Source organism: Leucopleurus acutus (genome assembly GCF_964270905.1).
Source record: "Leucopleurus acutus genome assembly, chromosome: 2".
In the NCBI taxonomy this organism is placed as follows: Eukaryota; Metazoa; Chordata; class Mammalia; order Artiodactyla; family Delphinidae; genus Leucopleurus; species Leucopleurus acutus.
In genome coordinates, this window is record NC_139143.1 from 181,047,957 (window position 1) to 181,075,804 (window position 27,848).

The following is a 27,848-nucleotide window of genomic DNA, read 5'->3' on the forward strand; positions in this document are numbered from 1 at the left end:
GCCCGGGACTCGGTAGCACTACCTGCCTTTCTCATGCAGGGGGTTTAAGTCCTTTGCCTGAGTCTGATTCCATGTTAGGAGTAGTAGGAAACAGGCTTAGCAGCTGGGTGGAGGGAAGCTTCCCCTGCAGCAGTCCTCTTCCAGGCATCCTGGGATAAAAGAACACTGGACTTGGAATCAGGCCTCTGAGCCCGACTGCTGGCCCCATCACCTCCCTGGGAAGGACTCCTCTCCCCTTGGGTACATGGGGTGGTTCACTTCCTCCCACCCTTCTCTTCCACCTCTCTCCCTAGGGAACCCAGCTCTGACAGCCGAAAGTGGCTCAGTTCTGTGCCGGCTCGAACCCACTGACCCTGCGGAGTCCTGACTCTGGGCAGCTTAGCAATCAGGGCCTGCAGACGGACGGGTCATCAGGCAGGGACTGCTGCTGGATTTTGCTTTTGTGGCCTGGTAAGCCAGTAAACAACAAGAACCTCAGCCTCTGTGCCTGGTGCCAGGGAAGGCCCCAGGTTTTCACCCTTCCACTCGGCTCTCAGAGCGGAGGGCCTCAGTCTCCCTCAGGCTTCGGAGCCCCTGAAGCAAGACTCGCCTCAAAACACGGCCGGGGGTCAGGAGTCCTGCTAGAGGTGGCCCTGGGTTCAAAGTCTTGACCTCCTGTGCACTCTCAAAGCAGAGAGCTGGGACTATTCTCAGATGGGTGCCTCCACGCCTTGGACTAGGAGTCCCATAAGGGCAGGAATTCTCTTTCCCACTTGCTTGAAGGGAATGGTGAACATAATGGAAGTACCTGGGAAAGACACTGGCCCCTAAAACGGACAGACCCTGTGGAAGGGCAGGAGGGGCCTCAGCCATGCTCTCACCAACAGAGGGCCAGGACCCAGGGGTGCCCTTCCCTTGGAGCCTAAGCATGTGGGTCCGTGGCCCCAATCCATACACCACCCCAGGCCTATTACTCAAAGCGAGAGCCCCTCCCTAGGACTGAGCAGAGATAGCTTCCCAGTGGTTAAACAAGCAGCCACAGCAAGAGGTTAGGAGGCCAGAAACTGAAATGAGGACAAGGTTCTGACAAGTTTAAAACATGTATTTAAAATACAATTTATAAAATGCTTAATCTGCCAACTCAGGAGCCCGCGGTGCGGGGTGGGGTAGGGTGGGCAGCTACCCGCTAGACCAGCAGAGCAGGACTGCAGGGGTGCGGCCCTCCCTCCCATGCCCTTCTGTTCAGATACCCAAGGGGCCCATATGCACCCCTGGGATCACATGGCCGAAAACAGGACCCCAGAGGTTTCCAGAGTCTCTGCCTACCAGGGAGGCTGGGGCAGCCCTGCCGGCCCATCCCTGAGCAGAGCATCCCCAGATGGGGCAGAGCAGGGTACGGCTGGGCTAGACAGGGTGGGGTGAGGCAGTGGGCTCTGGAAGGGGCTGATGGTAGCAGATAGGGTGTTGCCTCCTGCCTGCAGGTGGGGAGCACCCTGACTGAGTGGGCGGAGAAGGGTTGGTCACCAGGCCCAGACCCCCAGCTCCTTTGGTTATAGGCTGACATCAGAGTAGTGGCTCATGGGAAGCAGTTAGCTGGAAGGTCTGAGGCCTGGCTCACGGAGTCAGGGAGGAGCTGGGGGAAGGGGACAGTACCATGAAGGCAGATAAAGGGGCAGCAGCCTCAGGTTTCTGCCCCCAACTCCCCTGGGGTTTTCCAAGCCAAAGCCTGCAGCTTACTTTTAAAAAATTAAAAAAAAAAAAAAAAAAAAAGCACTTAAGGAAAGTTACAGACAACTACCCCCCCCCAAAAAACCCCCAAAACAACCACAAACACACACACAAAATCCAAACCGTTCTCTCATCTCCCCTCCCACCTCCCCCCAACACAATAGTTTCCTGTTTTCATTTCTTTCTCTTTAAAATGTTGCCTGTCACCTCTCCATCTGGGAAGCCAGGACATGACCGCTGGTGGGTGGTGATAGGCACACAGCGGGCAGAGCCCCATCTTTGGCCGCAGGGAGGTGGGAGCATCAGTCCCTACTACATCCTTGATGCACAGACACCCATCAGCCAGCCTCCCCTTGGCTCCCACTAGAGGAGGGCAGCAAGGACAGGTGGTCCCGACGGCTGAGCAATCAGCACTTCTGGCCTTCCCACCTGGCCTACCTCTGTGCCTTCTCCAACTGAAAAGGACAGTCTCATCTTGGGCCAGAAACCACTATTACATGAGGGATGGACACGATCCGTTTAGAATGCGGAAACTTGGCCAGGGCAGTGGAACTGTAAAGACAGCAGCAGCCTTCTCCCTGCCCACGCCTGGAGGTCACTTCCCCCCAGAACAGCAATGGGGGCGCCATTCAATGTTCTGTGGGTTCTTACCGACTGAAGCTTTTTTCCAGCTCTGCTCACGGACAATATCCTGGCTTCACGCAGTTACAAGCCTGTGCTATGGACTAGTTACTGACTTAACCGACAGCTGACCTTTCCTCCTAATGGGAAGATGTGGTGGGCCAAGGCTTGCTGGGCCCGGCTGGCATCGCCACAGGGCAAGGCTGAGAGCCAGCAAACCAAATGTGGAGCGAGTCTGCAAGACCTAGCTTGCCACCTTGGCCACCGCGAGCTGCCCTAATCACAAATGTCACACCAACCACTCCAAAACTCATCTGCTGAGCAAGGAGGCCGTCTGGCTGGCTGAGGGATATAAGGCGAAGTGGAACGGAAGAGATCGGACAGCCTGAGAGGGACCAGATTGTACACACACAGCTGCTCTGGGCTGGGCCCCCTAAGCCTCTTCCACCTCAAAGAGCCAAAGCAAATCTCCAGGCTCCAAAGACCGAGGGGAAACTGCCTTCATTCCAGGCCCTTGCTCTGGAAAAAGGGGTCGAGGGTAACCTAGGCCTATGGGGAACCCGTCTGTCATTACCAATCTTTGCAATGCACAGCTTGTCTTTCCCCAAATGTTATTCAGAATGGTCTGCTCCCAAGGTAGTGATTTCACAAGGGAAATGTACCGGGTAGAGTTACCGAGCTGATGCCATCAACAGAGATGGTGCTCCACAGACCCCTGAGAGTTCTAAGCCTTGCTGGAGTGGGAAGACCCACCTACCTTCTGACCACACTAGGCAGGAGGCTCAGAGTCCTGGAGTCAGACTCTCTCCTGGCTTTCCTTGTGCTGACAGCAAAATACTGAGCAAGGCTTGCAGCCTCACTCCTAAAGCCCGGGAGTGCAGCCTCACTCCCTGCCCTCTTCTAGAAGTAGTAAGCCCAGCTGGTAGGGAACCACCCTGAGGGGTTTTGGAAGGGAAAGTCTGTTCACTTTCCCTATCTCCCGAAATACTAAAGGTGAGGGGTTGGCACCCTCCCCAGGCTCTCTGAGCCTACAGAGCTGGCCCAGTCTCCAGGTAGGGCCCAGATGCTCTGGTACTTAGTTGGGGGGAGGGAGGTATAGGCATGGGGTGCTCATCTGTCCTGGGCTGCAGAGCCCTGCCCCTTTTCTCGGCGGCAGTAGGAATACAGAAGCTAAGCTCACCAAAATCCTATTGGTTAATGTTTCTAGTGGATTGACCAGAAACATTTTTAAGTAGACTACCAAACTACCCTTTCTCAATTAAAAATTCATTAAACTGCTAAAACCCCTCCCATGTACTTTTTTTTGCAAATCAAATATTTGTATAAACAAACAAAAATAGGAAGGAAAGAAAAAAAAAAAGAAAGGATATCTTCAAATGGAACTTGCTTTTAAGTGATGAAGACATGCACTTGAGGGTGGGTGGACGGGAGTTCTCATTTGTGTTTTGAAATCCCAAATTAATGAGCATGATAAACTGTTATTGCTGGCACTGGCTTCACCCCAAGCGGCCAAGTGGCACTGTCTGACTCTACTCTGAGTCCTTGGTGGGTCCCCCCAACCCTCCTCTAACCCCCACCCTTTCCCTTTCCATGGACTTGGGACAGCCCTTGTAGAAGTGCCAATCACAGTGGGAAGGGGGGGAAAGGGAGGTCACAGTGCATGGGGTTCAAGGTCACAGTGGGCGGAGCAAAGGGGATCACAGTGCAATTAAGTCAGGTCGTTCCCTCTGCTCAAGTCCAGCTGTCTGCCACGGCAATGCGACCCGCAGCGGACGACCCAGGAGGTGGTGACGGCGGTGGCGGCGGCATCCTTCCCTGCCCGCGTTTATCTGCGCTGTTTGAAGCCTTGTGATCCATCAGGACCCAAAGGCTGTCTGATCACATTGTTAGGCTGCCTGCTGTCTTCAGGTTGGGAGATCCTGGTTGGCCTGAAGGGAAGAAGATCAGAGTGAGGCCTGAAAAAGGGTATAAAAGAGGCCCCTAAATCTTAAAATCAACCAATTCTGCAGCTGGGGCAGAAGTCACAGTGGCTATTAGCCAACTCTGGCTCTCTGAGCCTGCTTCTTTGGCAAGCGGACTCAGTGCAGCTCCAAGCTGGGAAGCCCCTGGGAGCAGGTGGGGTGGACGGTCCATGTTCACCTCTAGCGCCTGCAGCACTCTTCCCCACAGGCTGGTTTGCCATCATTCACCGGAGGCAGAGGAAGTGCTCAAGGGCCCATCCTGTACAGAGGCAGTGACCATGGATAGCATCTCTTCCACAGAACTTCACGGCACAGACTCCCCAGAGGTCGGGCCAAGGTAAAGACCTCTAACCAAGAGCTCATCAGAGTGACCTGGCTCCCGCCACTGCTGCTCTCCTGCTTCTCTCCAAATCATGGGATTAATGGTTGACTCATATTACTGTGGAAAACTACAAGAAAATGGACTTTTTCTACTTTGCCAAATGAAGGCTTACAGGAGAGATAACAGAAGTCCATCAAAATAATGAAGGCGTAGAAATAAGGTACAGATTAGCACTTCAAGTCCCAGAATACACCATCCAAGGAGGAGTCTCAAAGTTAGAAAGAGGCTGTTTCAACAAATACTGCTTTACCAGGAGGTGACAAACTTACATAATACAACCTCTAGGACTGCAAAGAAAAAAATGCCAGGAATAAAAAAGAATTTAGAGAATTCACAGAAACATCACAGTGGGCCATTATAAGGCCCAAAAGATAACATCCAGAACCCACTTATTTAATTAATTGCACAACAAATGGACGAGGCAGGTACGATCATTACACCATTTTTCAGACTAGGCACAGAGGGGTTAAGTAGGTCTAAGTTAAGCAGAAGTTAAGTGGCAAAGGGGGACTTTTCCTCTGTGGCGCAGTGGTTAAGAATCCACCTGTCAATGCAGGGGACACAGGTTCGAGCCCTGGTCCGGGAAGATCCCACGTGCCGCGGAGCAACTAAGCCCGTGCGCCACAACTACTGAGCCTGCGCTATAGAGCCTCAAGCCACAACTACTGAAGCCCACATGCCTAGAGTCCGTGCTCTGCAACAAAGAGAAGCCGCTGCGATGAGAAGCCCGCGCACCGCAATTAAGAGTGGCCCCCACTCACCACAACTAGAGAAAGCCCGCGGGCGGCAATGAAGACCCAACGCAGCCAATAAATGAATAAATAAATAAATAAATTTATATTAAAAAAAAAAAAGAAGTTAAGTGGCAGAGATGGGCTCAGACTGGCTGATTTTGACTCAAAGTCCATGCCTTTACCCTGTATGCCACACTGGCCCCTGGCGCCTGCAGAGGCAGCATGCCAGCAAAGCTTTCAGAGCAGTCCCAGAGCCAGTGCAGACAACAAACCAGCCCTACCAGCCGGGGTGGGCAGCTGCAGCCACGATGGTTCCGGCCATGATTCTGCCTGCTTTTCACTACTCTGCAGGCAGCCAGCCCACTCTCCTCCTCCTCCTCCTCAAGGTGGCCTGGTGGAGTGGTCAAGTCTGGCTGGCAGGTCACCCCTGCCAGCTACACTCACCGGTCGAGGATGGGTTTCTCTTGCTCCTCCTCGGGGCTGGCACTGCCCAGGATCCGCTTCCGGGCCTCCGCGTACTCTGCCTCCCGCTGTGCTAGGGACTTGACGGGAAGGGCTGGCCTGCTGGTGGAGTTGGGGCTGCTGACCACACCGTTGCTGGTGGGCCTCTTGAGGATGCGAATCTGTGGAGGGGGCCCCGTGGGAAGGCTATCGTCCTGAATCACAATGGGCACTTTGGGAGGAGATTTGGATTTCCTGCTGACAAAGAGCAAACACAGCTTCACAAGTCCTACCCTTGACTACAGAGGCCCCATCCATGTCCCACACCCACCCCTCACCACTTTTCTCTCCCTCCCCCTCCTAATTCTATTCGTTATTCTCTGGCCTCTGACCAGACATCAAAATTCTCACTCTTCAAGAAGGGTTTCTCGAAAGAGCAACCTTGCCTATTAAGCTCATGCAGCCCACAGGTCTGCTCCTCAGACCGAACCCCAGGCAAGGGGGGCAGGAACGTCAGCTCATTCTGGAACTTCTATCCCCGTGTTCGTCAAAGTCACATCAACCACTGTCGGGCCCCTGCGGCAAAACACCTCTTGTCCAGAATCCAATGGCCTCAGATAAAACCCCAGCTTCCCTACACAGACCAGCGTGTAACAGGCCAGTGCGGTGGGAGCCCCTTAGCTTGGGGATCAGCAAAGTGTTCACTCCCAGTCAAGGTCCCACAACATGCGCTCAGACCAAACACTCCAGCTCCACCGTCCCTGCCTGGCATCAAGACAGGATTTACCAAACTGCCTCAGCCTCTGGTGAGTGTCCTGTGCCTCCCAGAGACAAGCTACTCCAGACACTGGATGGCCTCTTCAGAAGAGTTTCTGAGCAGAGACCCCTCCCTCACCAGGGCTCTCTGGTCTGCTGGACGCGGCGGGGCTGGGGTCAAGGATGACCCTGGAAATAGTGCTTGGCAGTGCTCAAAGGAAAAGCACTGTCCAAGGCTGGTAGATGTGCACATCGGGCAATGTGTCCACAAGGGGAGGAGGAAAACGACACAGGAAGGGAAAGAAACAAAAGCCACAGGAGAACAAGGGATCCAGGCAGGAACAGCCACCCCTCAACAGCCACAGAGACCCTCCCCAGAGCAGTCAACTAGCTTCTCTTCAGAACCAAATAGCGCTCAGGGGCCTGTTTTCAGAGCCTTGGTTGTCAGGAGGAGTAGGTACTGGAGGGCTGCTGCCAGGGGGGCTGGAACAAGTCTTGGGTGGGACAGGACAGCATGGCCAGGGGACTGTAACCAGGCGCTAGTGTCGTTGCTGAGATGAGCAGACAGACAAGGAGCCAGCACTCGGATCACAGAGGCAGGGAGCCAGGAAAGTCAGCAGACGGGCAGGGCACCCCCAGTTCCCTGGGGATGACTGTGCAGCCCATCAAGCAAGTCCAGAGAGGCCCCCCTCCTCCCTGCCGCCTGTCCCTGGGGGAAGCTGACAGGTTACCAGGGCAAAGACAGACTGCTGAAGTCAACTTTCACCTGCTTCGGAAACCCACTTCCTCTGCTGCCTGGGTGGGGGAAAAAAGCTATCCTTAAAGGTCTTGAAGGATTCCCAAGAATCTTTTCTTCTAGGATACCCTCGTAATGCCCCAAGCCACCAAGTCACGGAGGGCCCAGGGAAATCATCTGTCCGACCTCCTCGTGTCACAGAGAGAGAAAGTAGTGATGTCCAGAAAGGGAAACAACTTGCTCCAAACCTCAGAGTCAGGCCTCAAGCCGAAGCCTTCTGACTTGTCACCCCCCACCTCACACAGGGTGCCCACTAAGGCAGGAGGCAGGTGCAACACTCCAGCCTCACTGCCAAAGCCGCAAGCCACCGTGTCCCTAAGGGAAGGGTTCGCTGCCCAGGAGCCTGACCTGCCTGTATCTAACGGCCAGCTGGAGAACACCACTGACTGCCCAGCTCTCACGGCAGAGAGCATGAGCCCTCAGACCAGACAGCAGCCTTACCTCTCCTTTTGTGTGATCTTCAGTTTTTTTTCCAACCGTCTGTCTATTTCCTAGAGGAAAAAAATGTATATAAAAAGTGGAAAAAAATCTCTCTCAAATAAAAACTTACGTCTTTATTTTCAGAGCTAAGGGCACTGTCCTTTCTGACCAGGGACATTACTGTGTCCTTTGAAGTAACGGATGCAGCCCTCCCTTTATGAGACTCCGGGATTTGGGGCTCTGACTCCCTGCAGGCTCATCTCCCTCCATCCCCGTGGCTGCGGTGAGAGTTCTAGACTTCATCCTTCAGCTGGGTTCTTTGCATGGCCTCCAACTAGTCTCCTGGTCACCAATCAGTCCTTCACAGAGCCAGTCGTATCAACTTTCCAAACGTAAGTCTGACTGTGTCACTTCCCTACTTAAAACACTTCAACTGCTGGCCGGATCCAGTCCAAGCTCCTAAGCGTGCCTCGCCCACACATCCCCTTAGCTTCTGTCCCTGTGCTACACCACAGCGAAACCGAACTGTGGCAGCCCCCAGAACCCAGCGTGCTGATCCGCCTGCCTGCAATCTCCGCCTCCTTGCAAACTCTCATTTATCCTGCAACACCCAGCTTGAATGTCCACCTCTTCTTTCTGAAGTCTTCTTTGATTCCATACAGTTAATCACCTGCTCCTCAGACATAAGCTCTCCCTTTTACATTCCTTCATGATCATGTGTGTCACATATTTTATGATCTATTTTTCTTACTCATATGGACTTGAACTGTGAGTAGCACCTAGCAAAAGGCCTAGAACAAAATAGAAGCCTAACACCTGTGGAACTGGATGGAAGTCAGAGTCCTCAGGCACTCAGCACCAGGAACTCCTCCACAGCCTCGTGTACGAGCCTCCATGCACGGGACAGGGAAGCTGTGCACAGAGCACAGCCCAAACCTCCAGGCTCCTTGGCTGTCCCACTGCTTTTTCTTAAAAAACGTTCCACCAACCTGCAACGGCAAGACCATCCAGCTACTGGATTATGCAAAATTATGTATTTCTCTGGAGAGTAGATCTATAACAGTGGTTCTCAACCAGGGGTGACTTTGTCCACCAGTACGTGTGGCAACGTCTGGAGACATTTTTAGTTGTCATTACTGGAAGGGAGCTGCTACTGCCATCTAGTGGGTTGAGTCCACAGATGCCACTAAAATCCTACAATGCACAGAATAGCCCCACAGCAAGGAATTATCTAGCCCCAAATGTCAACAGTGACAAGGCTGAGAAACCCTGACTTATACGATGGATGGGATTTTCAAAGGAGTCTGTTACTTGCAAAATGTTAAGAATGACTACCTTAGTAAAAAGTTTTTGAAATTTGCTGAGTTCCATCTCAGAGCTCAGCGTGTAGCTAGTTTTCACAAATGCTCTGTATTTCTTGTGCAGTTCAAGCTGGTTAACCTTATTATTCAAATCTTCTACATTCTTACTGATTTCTTTGATCTATGGACTACAGAAAGAATCAAGAATTATTCCTTCTAGTACATTAAAGTTTATCATTGTGAAGTAATCTTCTTTACCTTAAAATCTATTATCTCACATTAATAAAGCTATGCCAGTTTTTTTTTTGGTTAGTATCCCCTGAAGTATGTTTTCCTCTCTTACTTCTTGTCTCTCCATGTCCTTATTTTTGTTTCCTGTAAGCAAGATGAAGCTAGCCTAACCATATGAAGCTGAATTCAAATCGAGTCTGACACTGACACTCATTATGACTGATGCTGAGTTGTGTTTAAAATTTTTTGTTTTTCTGAAAGACCCAAAGTATATTTAGGCAAGCACAACAAACCGTATTCTGAGGGCACCATCAACTCTCTGGAGGGGGTAGGAAGCCACAGAACAAAAACCTCTCACTCAAGCATGGAACACAAGTTGGCACCCGATGGCTGTTAAATGACTGAATAGAAATGGTGCACGGAGGGTAAGAGAATGGCCTAGATGTTTTCTGTGAACAGACAGACACGCACTCTAAGGGAATCTATGCCACAGCACAGTCAGTAATGTAAATCTTCTAAATTTTTGGATTAATAAGTGTTACTGCCTGAGTAAATACTATGTTTCACATTAGTCTAATGCCCACTACCTTTTATGGGCTTTTCACAAATAACGTGCAGTTTTAAAATTCCACACTATCATTCTGCTCCAATCTGAAGATGAGACTTCCTATTCAAGTTTCTCCATCATAAATGCAAGGTTTCACATCTGTGGGATTCAGGTGTCTTCAAACGGTCAAAATCAAATGCCTCCACAGGCGGGCAAGTAACCAAACTCCATAAGCAGGCAGCACAGTGAGGGGGTGCGGGGCTGTGAGGCACCAAAGAACACTCGTTCCTCCTACAGACAGGCAGCCAAGCCCTGGAGGACACGGCCAGGGCTGCTATTTTAGGAGATTTTTATGGGAAAGCTCTAAATGTTTAAACGTCATTATATGAACTCTGGCTTTCATATCTCCTTAAGGGCCAAATAAGACAAGAGGCAAATGGGCCTAACACGGTAGCTGATTTTTTAAAACACTGTGGAAAAATACACATTACAGTGGCTGAATTTGAGGGGTCGCTTCCGGGTTTCCTCTCAGGAAGGCAAACTGCTTCCTTCTATCTCTAGGGTCTTAGGGAAGACGAGGAATCTGCCCAAGCCCAGCAAATACAGCTCGGGTGGAAAGAAGCCTTTCAAGAGGGCATACGGACTATAATGCTTAATGGCTGTCAATACACTCCCAAACACTCATTTCTGGCACACCAACTCTGTTTGATAAACAAAGTAGCTTGTATCCGTCTCTGTCAGATGAAGGCAAGTTGCTCAGGGAGATTAAGGAACTTAGCCAAGGTCACAAGGTGTACATCATGGAGGCAGCCCTAGAACTACAGCCTCTGGAGGCCCTGTCCCGTGCTGCCACACCCCCAGGAGTGCTCAAACCCTTGGAAATGCTGCTAGAGTCATTAGCTATTGATCCTCTCTTCCATATAGCCCCTGAATCCTACACTGCTCCCTGGCACTCCAATAACTAATACTCCCATCAATTTCCATCGCGTCAGACAGGATGGTTTATCGGAGTTGAAGAATTCTTCCATCAGATGAGAGGACAAGATATGAACCCAACAGCTCTGGTGGAAAGCGGATCCTTGCCATCTCCAGATGGCCAGCTGTACACCAGCATGCTCAGCGCCGTCCAAGCAGGAGAGGGGTGCTCTGCCAGCAGCTAGAGAGGGCACTGCATCTCACTCTGGAGTCTGTCCAGGTACCATGAGTCAGTCCATTCTCTCCTTGGACAAGGCTTTGCAATCAATCTGCTCTCAGACTCATGCTCTGAAGAGCTGGACCAAGTGGAAACTTTCCTACAGGGCGCACTACAAGGGGAATGCTTGTCTCCTCCAGAGATGCAATAGCCCAAAGGAATTAAACAGGCCTCAGAATGTGTGAGGAAGCATCTAGATGTGGGCCCCAACAAAGAATCTAGTTATCTAAGGGCACCTTCTCTTTTTAAAAGGATGCACAGAGGCCCGGCCCAAGGTCAAGGCTCCTGTGTTAGAGGACCAAGGACTTCTGTGTTAGTGAAAGAAACCCATAAGCTCATCACTTTATAACTCAGCTCTGAGTGAGGAAGCGTCACCGGGACACAAGGCAAGTTTTAGGGGATAAGCAATCAGAGGGGAGGTGTTAAGAAAGTTTGATTTCCTACGGCTTCTCCTTCCAGAAAAGCTCTTTGTTTGTCAAGTAGCATTGAAGAGACTCCAGAAGATGATGCTCTCTGCTAAGTGGGGTGGCCACCTCTCTTTGGGTCAAAATTCTAAACAAAAGATCTCTTGTTACCAAGCACAGGTATCACTTCTCCTGTGGAGCTACCCCTCTACAAAAATGAGGTACATGCTTCTTGGTCTGAGAGAACAAGCGAAACCATAAAGAAAGCAAGCATGGGGGCAGGCGGTCATGAAGAGCCACAGTGGGGAGCAAGGTGGTTCTGGATGCGCTCATCCTCATGGGAGGCAGAGGGGAGGCCACAGCCACCGGGTGAGCGACACAAGACATCAACATCTGCAAATTCAGCTCACCCAGGGAAGCAGCACAGCTTCACCGGCTGCCGAGGACCTTAGTCTTGCAATGATTATGCTCACGTGAACCTCCAGGAGAGAGCTGGGAATGGAAGCATGGGAGGGGAGGAGACGCCTCAAACAGCCTAAGCCGTGACCCAGCCACAACCTTCAAAAGGGGCAGAGGCAACAAAGAGGACCAGGATGTATGTGCAAGGGCAGGCAGACTACAGTGAGAGCCTCACTCCTGTAACACTAAGAGGCGCATGAGAAAGGAAAAAAGAAAAGTGAGAAGGTTAAGAGGTGAGGAAAAAAAGGCAGAAGAGAGAAACAGGTTATTCTGGGCCTTGGTGCAAAGTACAGCAAGTACAGCACCATTACAGCTTACTGTCCCAAGAAACAGACTTTATCAGCTCACCTAGGGATGGTGAAGCTGACTCACACTAGCCACACCCGCAGGAGACAGAGTGAACAAACCCCAGTCCTGATCTGTTAACACTAGGAGGGGTGGGAGGAGGTGTCCTGTCCTTTCCGGAGCCTGACCTCCGGCTACCAGCTCCCCAGGGCCCCCACCGCATGGTGTCCTGCTCCACCACAGCACCCCTCTCGCTGATAACCCAAATCCTCTGGTCACCAATGCAGCCAGCACGACTCCAAAGAATCCAAGCAATCTTGTATTGAATGGAGGTCTAAGAGGTCTTGGCTCTGAGTCAGGAAATAACATCTTTTTATCAGCAACAGTTACTATTTAAGTGACTCTTCCGGGGCAATTTGCCTCTCTTTGTCAGTTTCCATTTCAGAAGAGGATCTTTTCTGATTTTCCTCTCAGATTCAAGGAATTAATAACGGGTCTTGGGCTCCCTGTGAATCACTATGCCCCACAGGCTCATCTGGTCTCGTCCAGCTATCCCAAATTGGGGAGCACATATCTACAAGCAGACCACTGGGGGGATCTGAAGAGATAGGAGTCCTGAAAGGACAAGTGTTTCTCTCAGAACCAGAGCCTGACCGGTCCTGATGAAAAGCAAAGAGAAGACGCTGTCAAGGAGTTGATGGTGAGACCACCTTCCAAGTACGTTCCGGCTCCCGAACTCCCACCACAGCAGGAAGTGCCCAAGCAGGGCCTAATGTCTTTAAGTTTTGGGCAGGACATCAGCGCCCATTCCCCTGGCTAAAAGACTGCCTGTGTCAGGGCCTCCTGGAGAGCAGTCTCCCCAGAAAGGTGCCTGTGTCTCCATACCACACACAAGGATGGAATTCTGGCTCCTTCCACGAGGGCCTCAATTTCATTCAGGAATAAAGCAAAAAGAATTCATGGGGAGAACCAGCAAAATCTGGTCTAAAACCGGATAAGAAGGTCTCTGTAACTTTTAAAGTGCACCACTGGTCATTTCAAGTCCAGATGTGCAATCCATAGAGACTTTTCCAAACAACCTTCATATCGACATGTGTAACTCCGTGCTTCATCCCTGCCTTGTTTCTCTACATCAGTGGCATGGCAGTGACACTGTCCTGCCCCAGTAGGGCTGGCCGTCTCCAATGCTTCTGCTTATTCTACCTCCCCCGACTAACTCCAGGGAGGGAAGCACCCAAAGTCGTACCACCCCAGGTTTGATTTTACAGTGATGCTTCAGGATTACTGTCAAGTTCAGAAAATCAACTCAACTCCTGAGCAAACATGATTGGGTAATTCAGAAAAAGCAAAAGGCAGAAATCAGAAGTTGAGACACAAAGAAGACCTGTGGGGGCACAGCTAGGCCATCAGCTGCCTTTTTAATACAGACGCAGGTTAGTCTGTTTGAAGGTTCCATTTCCCGCAAAACATTCCTCCTTCCTCTGTTACTCCCACAGCAAGGAAAACATTCCACTTTAATTATGTGGGCCACTGTAGGGCACAGGATATAGTTCTAAAGCTCCCTCCCTAAGGAAGTCTACGCTTTGTTAATGTATCTCAAGGCCATTTTCCTTTTGCTTTACAGTGATAAAAAAAAGCTGGAGACAAGCATTTATGGAAAACCTACTATAAAGTAGATGTGCTAGAAGCTGGAAACCCAGAGATGAGTAAGGCAATCCCCGCTGATGAGGAGAGCCTAGCCAGGTGGGAGAAGACAGATACACCACAGTTGCCATGTTGGTTGTATCAACAGTGTTTTGGAAAGAGAAATGAAGGCGGGACGAGCCTGCCATGAGAAGTCAGGGAAAGCTGCAGAAACTTAAAGGACTAGAGTTTCAAGGAGAAGAGAAGGGGCATAATAAAGTTGGGGAGAAAGAATGAAAACATGAATAGAGGGAAAGAAAAAAGGAACCCCAAATAAGATACTTCTTAAATGGAGATATTCAAATCTAGAAAGGTATTTGATAATGGACCCATCCCTCTTTTAAAAAATCTAGGTTTGGAAAACAATCTGAGATTACTTTAGCTGCAGTCAGCAATGGTTCTTATTATTTGGGGACTTCCCTGGTGGCACAGTGGTTAAGAACCCACCTGCCAATGTAGGGTACATGGGTTCAAGCCCTGGTCCAGGAAGGTCTCACATGCCATGGAGCAACTAAGCCCATGAGCCACAACTACTGAGCCTGTCCTGTAGAACCTTCAAGCCACAACTACTGAGCCCACGTGCCACAACTACTGAAGCCCGTGTGCCTAGAGCCTGTGCTCTGCAACAAGAGAAGCCCACGCACCGCAACAAAGAGTAGCCCCCGCTCGCCACAACTAGAGAAAGCCCGCGTGCAGCAACGAAGACCCAAAGCAGCCAAAAAAACCCCCCAGAAAAACAAAAAAACAAAACATATTTGGTATCAACACTACTCAAAAAGCTACTGCATGGGCTTCCCTGGTGGCGCAGTGGTTGAGAGTCTGCCTGCCGATGCAGGGGACACGGGTTCATGCCCCGGTCTGGGAAGATCCCACATGCCGCGGAGCAGCTGGGCCCGTGAGCCACGGCCGCTGAGCCTGCGCGACCGGAACCTGTGCTCCGCAGCGGGAGAGGCCACAACATTGAGAGGCCCGCGTACCACAAAAAAAAAAACAAAAACAAACTACTGCATAAAATTAGTTGTAACTCATAGGGCCAGCATGATACGAACTGGAAGAACTTAGGCACACCAGAAAACCACAAAAGGCTTTGGGGTGGTACACTGTAAAGACCAAACAATTCGTACTTGCTCGTAAGGAACAACCACTTCCTGCTTTCTTTTCCAAGTTCGCTACAGCTTTCTGGACCTCTCTGCGCCTGCCCAGGAAGAGGGAATCCTTTGGGCACACTCTCTTCTGCACTAGATCCAGCTATACCACTCAGTGCAGTGGTGACCGCCACGTGTGGCTGGTAAGCACGTGACATGTGGCCAGTCCAAACTGAGACGTGCTTTAAGTTCCAAATACACAGCAGACTTCCCAGACTTAGTACAAAAAAAAAAAAAGAGTGTAAAATAGCTCGTTAATATATTTTCAATATTTATATGTTGACATGATACTACTTTGTATATATTGGATTAAATTAAAAATATTAAAATTAACCTCACTTGTTTCTTTATACTTTTCAAATGTGGCTTCTAGAAAAATTTTATATTACCTATGTGGCTTGCATGATACTTGTTGGACAACACTGCTTTAGATCTAACCCTAGAATAAGATGTGCATCTGTTGTACATTTCATCTGTCAGCAACTAGTGACTGAGTGTCTTAAGGACCCAAGAGGCACGGTGTGTATTGATGCGCAAGACCTACTTTGGTGGGTCCTATCTGTCATGTCGGCATAACAGCAACTAGCACTCATCCAGCGCCCAACGTTTGGCTCAGGTCCTGCTCTGGGTAACATTCACCACCTCACTTCAATCCAGCTCTCTAAGCCCCACTGTCCCACTGAAACTGTTCTTGTCGAAGTTGCCAAAGACATGCAGTCATTGGCCAAAATCACTCATAAATTCCAAATCTTCACTTAGCTCCGTTGGGTCTTCGTTGCTGCACACAGGTTTTCTCTGGTTGTGGCGAGTGGGGGCTACTCTTCGTTGCAGTGTGCAGGCTTCTCATTTCGGTGGCTTCTCTTGTTGCGGAGCACGGGCTCTAGGCACATGGGCTTCAGTAGTTGCAGCACACGGACTCACTAGTTGTGGCTCACGGGCTCTAGAGCACAGGCTCAGTCGTTGTGGCACACGGGCTTAGTTGCTCCGCGGCATGTGGGATCTTCCCGGACCAGGGCTCGAACCCGTTTCCCCTGCATTGGCAGGAGGATTCTTAACCACTGTGCCACCAGGGAAGTCCATTAATTAACTGAAGTAAGCTTTTATATATAGAATGCATAAAGCATTTTCTTTATTCAGTCTCCAGACACTACTCTCCTGGTAGTTCCCTCTCACATTCCATATTTGGTTTCTCCTATAACAAGATAGGTTCCTCTTCCTCTCCTGATCCCTTGAGGTTGAAGAGTTTGCCCCTTCTGTATCCAAGCTGGCTTATTAAGTGATCTCATCTAGTTCCACAGCTTTAAAACCATTGATACACAACTGCCAACTTGACATTCCCACTTGCATTTCAAAAGTATCTCAACCTTTTGTGTCCAAAACCCAACTCTTCACTTTACCCCATCACCCAAACCTGCTCCTGCCACATTCCCTTTACCCACCCCATTTCAGCAATTCCAGTCTTCTAGGGATCAGGCCAAAGACTCTGCACTCATCTCGATGCCTCCTTCACACCCACATCAGCAAATCCTCTTGGTTCTATTTTCAAAATGTACTCTGAATTTTCTCAACACTTCTGCTTCTGTGACCACCCTGGTCCAAATTACCAACAGCCCCTGAATGGTCAGTTGTAACAGTATCCTAATTAGTCTCTGTGCTTCCATTCTTGCCCCTGAAGTTTATTTTACACACAGCAGCCAAAACTACCTTTTTAAAAACCAAGTTAACTTCTGTTTAACACCCTCACATGGCTTCCTATTTCAAGGCGATCTCCACCACGGCCTCCTATTCTCTACTGGATCTGGCTCCCTGCTACCTCTGACCTCATCTCTTGCCACTTTCTCTTTCATCCATTCCTACTAGATAAAATAAGCACAATTCGGCCTTAGAGCCTTTGCACTTGTGTTCCCTCTGCCTGCAATGTACTTCTGCAGCTTCTACATGGCTTGCTCTCTCAGCCTATCTTTATTTGAGAGGCCTTCTCTGACTGTTTTTAAGAAAAGGTACTCCTGGGGAATTCCCTGGTGGTCCAGTGGTTAGGACTACACGCTTTCACTGCCGAGGGTCCGGTTTCAATCCCTGGTTTGGGAACTAAGATCCCGCAAGCTGCACAGCACAGCCAAATTTTAAAAAAATAAAAATAAATAATAAAAAACAAAAAAGGTACTCCTGCCAGTCACTTTCTATGCTCCTTTATTTTTCTTCATTGTGTGTGTATGTAAAATATTATTTATTATTTATTGTCCATCTTTCTGCACTAGAAAGTAAGCTTTATGAGAGTAGAAACTTCATTCACTACAGCTGTCCGGAGTGCCTAAAACAGTACCCAACACATAAATCAAGGAACAATCCTATGAAACAAGATTTTAGCGCTATATCCCCGTTTTACAAATGATTTACAAACCAATTCAGAGGCGGTTATGTAACCTGACCATGGTTCCACAGCTACTATGGGGTGGAGCCAGAATATGAACTGGGTCTCTCCGGATCCAAAGGCAGTGACACTCTCCATGTTCCAAATAAAATCTAAGGCTGCCTTAAGCACTTCACAGTAGTGGTGGTGGGAGCACACTCTCCAAACACTTGCCACAGATATGTGTCAGGAAGGCACCAGGTCCTTCCTTCACCACCCTAATCCTCACCACAACTCAAGCGATGTACAGCACCCCTGCGGCACGCTCAGAGGTTAACTGACTTGTCAAAGGCTATGCAACTAGTAAGTGAGAGAACTGAACCCTAAACCTCAAGAGGAGGAAGCAAAAAGGTTCAGGAGTGTGGCTGGTGTGTGGCCGCAGTAACTAAGAAGTAGAATAAAGACTGACAGGGAGGGCTCCCCTGGTGGCGCAGTGGTTGAGAGCCCACCTACCCATGCAGGGGACGCGGGTTCGTGCCCCGAGCCGGGAGGATCCCACATGCCGCGGAGCGACTGGGCCCGTGAGCCATGGCCGCTGAGCCTGCGCGTCCGGAGCCTGTGCTCCGCAGCGGGAGAGGCCACAACAGTGAGAGGCCCGCTTACAGAAGAAAAAAAAAAAAAAAAAAGACTGACAGGGATCACCAACCTGCCTGCCTGCCTGTGCACCCCAAGCCAGGTGAGTGCAAGCCCACAGTTCCTGAGGAAGGACTACAGCAGAGCTCAATTCCAAAGTCCAGATCTTAAATCTAAGAAGTGCCCCAAAGGAACAAATTTCCAGAACAGGCCTAGCAATTTAGATGTATCCCTCAGAAACTCTGTAACTTGCCATCTTGAGACGATGTATTATTCTGCTTCGAGTGCCTCTTCAGAGGGTCTCCATGGGGGAGGGAATTCACACAGTCCCTTACCTTAAAGGAGTGGAACAGGCAGGGGTGGGAGTAGCGGTGGTGAGCCCAACCCCTGGAATAAAACAGGAAGCAGAGTCTAATGGGGGTCCCCTTTCTCCATGTTTATTATTGCTTTCTCCTTTCCCTTTTCATACAACACTAAGCAATACAACTCTTAGAGTAAAACAACATACAAATTAGTCCTCTGGGGCGCCAAGAAAGAGACCCCTCAGCCAGTCCTGCTGCACCCTAATGGGACAGAGGCCACACTGTCGATGGCTGGAGAGCAGCCCTCACACTCAGAGCAGCAACACGCTCTGCTCCAGCACTGTCTTTGAATGATGCTTTATGTACTCAATGCTGTATTTACCTCTCATCACCAGGCAAGGCAGATTTTATTAATCTAACTTTACAAATGAGGAAAACGAAGCTGAAAGGTAGTGATGACATAAAAATTATTTTAAGACAAAACAGGAAAAATTTAAACACAAAAGATTCCTCTGCCCGTTTGGGCCCCCTCCCTCCCCCTCTAGTGTGCACTGTGCACCTGTATTATGCATTAACCACACCTTCCCAATGGCAGAAATACCTGCTCAACGGTAAAGATCCACTTTTCTTCTGGTGTCGGCTACGCACCTCCTTAGTAGATAACGTTCCTTTCTCAATCCTGTAAGGAGTCAGAATGACCTACCACTTGCCTTGTACATGCAGACATCTTTGGTGAACTTTATGTACAATGCCAATATATCAGTTTGCTTAAACACAGTGATTGGTGCAGAACAGACTGGTCAGACAACCTGGGGAGATACTGGGTTGCACCTAATGCAAGTTCTCAGCTTAAATACTTACTTATGACCTTATTAACGTTACTAGCTCTATTACTTGTATTCTACCTGTTTTACAAGATTATAATTTTTTGCACTACCAAATGTATGACTGAGCCTCCAATAAAATTAATGATGACTAGGTCACTTGAAACAATTGACCAGATATACAGTTCTGTAAGATCAATGACTGTAATAGTCTAACCCTACATACAGGAAGAAGCAACAAGAGGGAACCATTTCCTGGACCATAACAGACTAGGAAGTCAGGTGGTCCAGAAGCTTTTGGCTACTGTTAACAGGGCCTAGTCGAGTAATAGCACACTAAGTGGCCTATCAACAAAATCCTCACCTGACCTGGGAATGAGCATTCCTAGCGCCATGGGGCAAATTGGTCAGGAAATGTCTCCCAAACCTTGGTTGAAATTAAGACCGAAAGGGAAGGGACTGTACAATAAAGAATGTTGCCCACCATCCAGTTCTACAAGAATCAGGCCATTAGCCACTGCAGTCACTGACCTAACAATACACCTGAAAAGCATTCAGGGTGACGATCAGGATGAGGCACTTTGTGCTCTGGGAAAACTGGCAGAAATGGCCCTCAGATATTTTCAGGCAAAGATTTTATGGACCCAGTTTCTCACATCTTCCCATACTTAGAAAGCACTAAAACATTAACTGAGATTACCTGTTCCTCGTAAACAGCAGTAACCTTCTACCAAGGTGTGTGCTTGAAGCACATGCACCCCTTCGCCAAAATCACACATCTACTGGCCTCTCCCTTTACCTCTTCGGAACTGTTCTCAGAGCTCTCTGAGAGGCTGTCTCCGGGTTATAATCCTCAGGTTGGCTAGAATAAAATTTTCCATTTCTTACTTAGACTGACTATTGATTAATCTTTTCATTGACAGTAGGTAGTGACTTGCCCCAAAATCAGACATGGCACGTGAACCCTTAGCCTAGACTTCTGACTTCTGCCACGGATGGTGGAAGTGCATCATTGACTGGCAGAGGCTATCCTTTCTTGCTACCTTTTAGAATGAAGACAGCAAGTCTCCTCTCCCAAAGGAAACATTAGGCATACAGACTGGGAGACGGAGCAAAGTCACTATTACCACCCCCCAACACCAGGTTTTATTCAAACACCCAAGGGCGCCTTCACCAAAGGCTAGTTAGAATCACGCACTCAGGAGGGTCAGCAAACAATGCCTCCAGGGCCAAGTCAATCAATAAAGCAGGCAGGACAAAACACAACAGGTAACACAATACGTAGGTAGGTAACATGCGGTGGGGACTATGGAAGAGAGGAGACTGAGAGGAATCAAGACGCAGGTAAAGACATTCAGACTCAATATTTAAAAAACAATGTGCACCCCAAAAAAGTCTATAGGTCGAATACCCGAGGGCTGGCAGTGTGAAGTACAGATAAAGGGATCCTAAGATAGCAGAGATGTTCAATCTTCTCAAGAGATCTGAGCAAAAATTATTTACATTCTCTCTCTCTCTGCTTGGCTAGATGTTAAAAAGTTATTTCCCATTTATAATCAAGATTTCAGGGAATTCCTGGCAGTCCACTGGTTAGGATACCACACTTTCACTGCCAAGGACCTGGGTTCAATACGTGGTTCAGGAACTAAGATCCTGTAAGCTGCGTAGTGCGGCCAGAAAAAAAAAAAAAAGATTAAAAGAAAGATTTCAATCACTTGCAGTCACTGTTCTTAGTATTAACAGCTAACAGAAGCATTGTCCTTCTGGCTCTTGAGCACCGAGTTCAAGTTTCTCAGATACACAAAATTTATTAGCTGGTCATCCAGAAGCAGGAGGTCAATCCCAGGCAAAACAAATACAATACTTCAAAGGAACTAGCAACTAAGCACCCTAAAGCACTTAACTAGTTAAATATCTGCCAAGAAGCAAAGGTAAACAAACTGTCCAAAAAGATCCCTAAGTGTAGGCTCAGGATGCCAAAGGCGTCGGCTGAGACCGACCGTGTGATTTCCTCTCCTGGACACTAGGAATAATAGTACCTACACTTCACTAGGTCACTGAAACAGAATGGGATAATGAACGTAAAAAGGCACTCCACCTGCCCAGTAATGAGCTCTCAAGATGCTGTCTAAGAAGCCCTTTCAGAAAGGCCAGTGGAATTTGGGAGTTCACAGGTTTATAGGCAGTGTTCATTCATTCACCACCGAGATGTGCAACTAGGTAGCAGAAACACAACTGACAGCTGAAGGGTCGCAAATGCTTTTATAAGCCAAGAAGGCCAGAGCATGAGGGCTGGTAATTTGGCTCCCAACGTCTATAAAGAGTAACGACAGTCCTGACCTTTCCAGACTCGAGTCATAACTGTCCTGTATAATCTCATCTAAGGATCACACCCCTGAACAATGCAACTTTTTTTTTTAATCTTTTTTTGGCCACGCCACACGGCATGCAGGATAATAGTTCCTCAAACAGGGATCAAACCCACATCCTCTGTGTTGGAAGCATGGAGTCAACCACTAGACCTCCAGGGAAGTCCCAAAGAATGCAATTTTAACTGTACATATTTATTATTCCTTTTAGAAAGGAATAACTATTTCCTGTGTTCATTTTATAAGGAAAAGAGTTTTGGGTGTGGGGAGTGGATAACTTACTGTGAGGGACATTTTAAAATCTCTTACCCTCAGGGCTAAGACTCTTTAAGTACACACAGACCACTGTTAGGATTTGTTGCTAATTTCTGTGGTGGCTGGTTTTAACCTTTATCTTGCATAGAGCTGAGCTGGATGTTAAGGAGAAGGATGCTTGGCGGAGGCTAGCATAGTTTAAAAAACCCTTGGGAAGAGAAATCTCTATAGCTACCACTTAAAAAAAAAACATTTCATTTTGTATTTTGGCCACAGATAAAAGTAGCTAAACTCAATCTTCTCCTAGGAAACCAACAAGTCAGTAGTTGTCATGACAGGAAAAAATTTGTTTCCATGGAAAGTGTGCAGGAAAGAACCGACTCCACCTTGTGAAGGCTAGCTAACTGATACAGCCAGAAACTGACATTAACTGTGGGAGGCCCACTACAGTGTAAAGGGAGAAACTGGAAAGAAAGGGCTGGCCCCAAGAATACTTTTGAGTCACCAGATCTAGACAGCAGTGCCTTTTCTCTTGGAGGATTTTACCAAAAGCTTTAGAAAGACACACAGTTCTGTCCTGTTGTAGAAGGAAAAGCAACTTTCCGAATTCCAACCCACAGCACCATGGCAGTTCTCTTGTACACCCAGAGCATGCTGGGAACAAGACCCCCATGCAGCCTCAAAGAAAAGAGCTGAGCAGTTACGAGTGAAAAGCTTTCTCCAGAGTCCCAGGGACAGACTGCTCAGCACAATCATGTCTAAACTAACTGCTTTATAGAAAGTCCTTTCTGAAGATATCAGTGCCTAGAACTCAACCTTTCCAAAAGGACCAGAAACAGCTTAGAAATGGTTCCTTTGGGCACAGTACACCTAGATTTGTGCTGATAGCACAAATCTTAAATATCTTCTTTACTGTAAGGACAGACATAAGGAAATCAGCACCAGGTAGCCCCAAAATAGCTAGTATTTGCCCGCTATCCACAGCCACTGTACACCTTCTGTGATGACAGCAATTACAGGTAGCACTGAAGACCCCAAAGTGAGGTGGCAGCCACACTTCAGGGAGAATGGCCTCTTCTCTAAAGAAAGATAAGCAAATCAAAGGTCTTATCTCTTAAATTAAAAACTAACTATGTCACTACTCTGCTAAAAAAAAAAAAAAAAAAAAAGCCTCCAAAGCTCCTTTCTGCTTTCAGGACAAAGTCCAAGCTCCCCAGAACCAAGTACAAGGAGGCTCTTCCTGATCTGGCCCCTGCATACCTCTCCGCATACCTCTCGGGCCTCATCTCTTTCCACTCAGTCCTGCCAACACCCTACCCTCCAGCCAGAAGGAAATACTTGTAGCTCTCCCAATGCTGCAAACTCTTCTCTCACTGCCTCCTTGCCTATGTGTGCATTTGTCCTACATTCTACCTGCCCCTCCCCTCTCAGACCTACTACTGCTTTATTCAACTGGTCCTTCAAATCTCATCACCTTCTCTACAAGACTGTCTCTGATCCCAGCCACGGTACCCTGTCTGTGCCTCTTCCAAAGAAAGTGCTGCCCCACTTGACTCCTCCACTGGACTGTGCTGTGCCTAGTACCTGGAATACAGCAGGTAGTCCATGTTTACTGGCACCTTACTAGAGACTTATATACCATGCAGTACTGCTGAAGGGCTAATGTTTAGATGACTAGCTCAATGAGGGTAGAAAGTAAACATAATTTAAATTCTTAATCCAGAAGACCAGTATCCTTTAACTTCCGCAAGATGCATTTCTTTCCAATTAGCTACATGACTTGCCCTTGCGAAAAAGAATAAAACGCAACTTTTGAGATGCAAGGAAATTAGAAAGGTTGCCAACTCTTTATAATAAATACCAGTCCAATTCCATTTATGTACTATCTGTCTTCCCCTAGGACTGGGTTAGCTCATTACCAACAAGATGGACTAGGTCATCTTTTTTGTGTGTCTAAACAACAAGTGAATATAAAGCTTCAAACTGTCAGAAATTTGAGCCTGAGTCCATTAACCAGCTTTTAAGAAAGCTTTGATTTTAAACTTTTCCCCTTCTCCCTTTTCTTTTTCCTCCTCTAAATTCTACCCCATGCTTGCACAGTAATAATTAACCAGTACCAGATATCTGAAGATTGTAACCTCTGATAACATCACTGATGCACAAGCCTAAGTTGTTTTCAGAACAAGATGACCTTTGCAGGCTCCACGTCCAGACCACCAGGTCACAGACCACCGGGCAGGAGGCACATAGACCACAGACAGCCTGGCTCCTGGAACTATGATTAAGAAATGTCACAAGAGCATGATTAACCACCAGCTTCCCCTCTCTTTCCCCTTTAAAAACTCCTACGGAATTCCCTGGAGGTTCAGTGGTTAGGGCTCCATGCTCTGAAGTTGAGAGGCCGGGTTCAATCCCTGGTCAGGGAACTAAGATCCCACAGGCCGTGCGGCTCAGCCAAAAAACCCCCCAAAACAAAAAACAACAAAAACAGAAACAAAACAAAACAAAAAACCAACTCTTAACTAAAAGACCAAGTTGGAGTGGATCCGAGACTTGTCTCCCACTTCCTTGCTTGGCACCTTGCAATAAAATCCTTACTCTGCTGCAAACACCTTACTTTGCTGTGCCCTGGGCACGTGAGCCCTTTTCGCTTTTTCAACTTGAGCAAACTGCTGATCTAATTTCGGGGGGGAGTAAGGATTACAAACTACTGTACGCTATTTGTCCCTTGAGATGTGCTTAAGACAAGGACGCAATTTAGAGTTTGAATCAACATTAACTCAATTCTACATTTTCATTTCTCCCAAAGGCAGCATATTTTTAAAGAAGCATTTCCTCAACGGAATGTAAGTTACATTTTTTGAATTGTCCTTTTTTTGAGGATGTAACTCCTTGGGAGGACAGGTAAAGGGAAAATTTTATATCAGATACACCATATTAACTAAAAGCAAAAAGCAGTGTATTTACAGAATATTTGAGGTGTTTCTCAAAGTCAGTCTTCCCCTGAAGGACACAACAGAACTTGATATTGAGTGTTCTGAAAATACAAAGGAGACAATGACCTCACATGTACTGACAAATAAGAAAAAAATTCTAGCATGATGGCAAAATTCTTTTGTGGTATTGGAGGAAACGGATCACCAAAAGCCTCTACTTTCAAGGATTAGAACTGCCTCTAAATTATATAAAGTTTAAATGCTCACTTTTAGAATTAGTCAACCCCATTTGCTAGTCTTGCCATCCCGGTGTTTCATTTTTTTGCAAGGGGTTGTGTATGTGTAATTTAACACTCATTACCATATATCAGTTGAGAGACAGGGTAACCTGAAGCTGAGACTTTTACATATGCAACCGGGTACGTCTGAAAGACGCTGTATAGTTAGTTGGTTTCCCAGTGATATGGACACTATGCTTCATCCCCTCCTTCTAAAATGCACATTTACAAGACCCTTTGTGAAATTCGCAAAGGGAATCAAATTCAAGAGAACCTTCAAATATAAGCCCAAAACAAACATATTAAAAATGAAAGTTAATGCCCAACTCCCAGATTTTCCATAGGTCCCCAGGCGGGAGACAGCAAAATGCTAAAGAATCCAGCTTTGGAGTCAGGTCAAAATCCCAGCTTCCCAATTACTATCTGTGTGCCTTGAGCAAGAGAGGTTACTCCCTAAACCCCAGTTTCCTTATTTACTAAAGGAAGGTAATACCTCTACGGGTTATTTCAATTAAATAAAAGCTATATAAGGGAACTTGCATTTTGGCAGTACTGCTCATGATGTCAATGAAACAAGGTTTGGGTTCTATTTCTGTACCTGGCACTTATAAAGGGTTTTAGTAAAGTACAGTACAAATACTGGACTAGCACCAGAAAGATCTAAGTTAAATCTTACATCTCTGGTGTTTATTCAGCTATGAAATGCAGGCGTGTGCTAGCTGATCTCTAAGCAGCTTAACAGTTCTGAAAAACTAAAGCAATCCTCAATTTCTGAACCCTACCTTCATTTTTGTTTATTTTCTTATTCCTTAACATGAGAAACTCATGTCCCTTTGAAACATGTGAGGAAAAACAAAGAAAGGACAAGATGCTCAAGAAACTTATCATTTGAGTCATATTCAAACTGTAGGCCAAGCTTTTTTGCAGGGAGCAGCATGAGGGGTTCTGAATGATTCACTCACATTCGTGGTAGGCAATAAACGCCCCTACCGGAGACTGTAAATTCTCTGGCACAAAGTCACTGCTAAGCACGCTGTCTAGCACAGAGCAGACACTCCCAAATGTCTGTTGAATGAATAATACCTAGCTGACACCTGTTGCTCCCTATAAAATCTTTCGATTGCTCTCCTACTCAAGTCAAAATCCAAGAAAGATGGTCGGCACATAAGAGCTGTACCGAATACCTTCTGAACGAATTAATTCTTCAAATCCTCAATTATGCTAAGTGGGAAACAAAGACCTTGAGAGAAACGCTGAACCACCACCGGGAAAAACTTCAACGCCAAAGTTTCAACATTAAGGAAATGTTAAGGGATCCGTTTCTCGACCTCTTCAAGCTCTGACAAGCACCCTTAAAGTGCGCTTGGGGGAAAAAAACCCAGCTCGTTGTTCTACCCCGGTACACTCGGCTCTCCACGCCCTACTTCCGACACAGAAACCTTCACGGTGGATGTCACTCGAGCCAGCACTGAACAGACACGAACACGGGGAGGACAAAAAGACATCTCCCCACCTTCACAAGGGTCACCACAAAACCACATACTCTGAAAAGACCAAATTAAACACGAACCTAATGGAACTGGCTATTCGGCTTAAGAAAAACTAATTTCCTATAGCTTATGGAGGTAAACAAAACTCCAAAAACCGAAGTTGAACGGTCCATTTTCCCCCTCCTCTCCCAGGAATGCGCCTACTTCACATACCGCACCCCTCCCCCCTCGACCCCGGCGATCACACTTCGAGACCCTTCCCCGGTGCTCAGATCGTTGGGTGGGCCTCGGGGAGAGAGGCTGCCCGCTGGGCTTTCGGTTGTTACGGCGAGGTCCCCGGGAGACGAGCCTGCCGCGGGCTCTCAGAGTAAAATTGAAAGAGGAAAAAAACCCCAGACTCGCCCACCGTGGCGTATGGCGCACAGCAGTGGGGGATTTTAGCAGAGTTGAGGGGTCCAGAAATGACTCAATTTCCTCCTCCTGCTCTTCTGCGGAGCCGGGCTTGCCGCCCCAGGTCCGCGCACCCCCTCCCCACATGGTGAGTAGCTCCTCTTCAAAGCACATGAACTTTAAAATGGTGTTTTGGGCGGGGTGAGGGCCGACTGGAAAAGGAAGGATCAAAGGAACTTGGGGCGGGTTAGCAGGCGCCTGAAAAACAGGCCCTGGGGGGCGGGTGTGGCGCCCCGGGTGACGTGCACGTTGCTAAGGGGGTGGTGGGTGGAAGGAGGCGCACCGGGCAAAGGTGGAGGGAGAAATGGAACGCGGCCCCTTTAAGAGGCCTTCACGGCGCTCTGGGGCCGGGGGCCTCTCCTTCGCCCCCGGTCCGGCGTGCGGGATCCTTCCTCGGGGAGAACCATCCCCAGACCCGCTCCCCGGAGGGTTCCCTCACGCCAGGTCCCGCCCGGCCCAGCCCCGGGGCGGCGGCTCCTCCTTACCCCGCTGTCTGCCGCCTCCTCCCAGCTCTCAGCGACCTCCTCATCTTCCATCTTACTCGCCGCTTTCCCTCCTCCCCCACCCCCTATCCGCGCCTGCGCCCTGAGTCGCGTCTCGGTCGCGGGCGCCAGCGCGCAGGGTTTTGCTCAATGAACCCCGCCCCGTTCCAAGCCCGGAAGAGGCTTCAGTCCAAGGCCCAAGATCATCCAGGAAGCCATCTTGGGAGAGGGCAGAGAAATCAGAAAGTTGCCATTTTTCTTAAGGGCAACGTGATTTTTCTCTCTCTCCCTCTCCCCCGCCCCCTCCCCGTCCCCCTCCCCCGCCCCTTCTCTCTCTCTCAGTGGGAGTCCCTGGAACCATCTTTTCTAAGGGCAAACAATTACTTTTTTTTAAGTCGTAGTTTCCATAAACTG

The 27,848-nt window shown here is 48.4% G+C and overlaps 2 protein-coding genes across 5 annotated transcripts in view; one reads left to right on the plus strand and one right to left on the minus strand.

Moving 5' to 3' along the window:
* Nucleotides 1-936, plus strand: part of SPATA21 (spermatogenesis associated 21) — a gene marked incomplete at its 5' end in the record, with an annotated part of 32,346 nt that extends 31,410 nt beyond the window's left edge. Inside the window, 1 exon segment of the mRNA XM_082860024.1 lies at nucleotides 294-936. Within this exon segment, the coding sequence (XP_082716150.1) occupies nucleotides 294-351 (58 nt within the window). The 3' untranslated portion in view covers nucleotides 352-936.
* A 174-nt stretch (nucleotides 937-1,110) lies between these two features.
* On the minus strand, nucleotides 1,111-27,511 carry SZRD1 (SUZ RNA binding domain containing 1). Of its 4 annotated transcripts, none has more exons than XM_082832450.1 (4): nucleotides 27,438-27,508; nucleotides 7,840-7,889; nucleotides 5,850-6,101; nucleotides 1,111-4,256 (listed from the first exon to the last, which is right to left on the minus strand). In XM_082832450.1, exons 1-4 carry the CDS (start codon nucleotides 27,486-27,488, stop codon nucleotides 4,154-4,156), a joined length of 456 nt encoding a protein of 151 aa, XP_082688576.1. In that variant the 5' UTR covers nucleotides 27,489-27,508; the 3' UTR covers nucleotides 1,111-4,153. The 4 variants fall into 4 exon arrangements, with proteins under 4 accessions (XP_082688576.1, XP_082688575.1, XP_082688577.1 ...); XM_082832449.1 differs by having other exon boundaries at nucleotides 5,850-6,104; XM_082832451.1 differs by lacking the exon at nucleotides 7,840-7,889 and having other exon boundaries at nucleotides 5,850-6,104; nucleotides 27,438-27,511.
* Nucleotides 27,512-27,848: the final 337 nt, after the last annotated feature.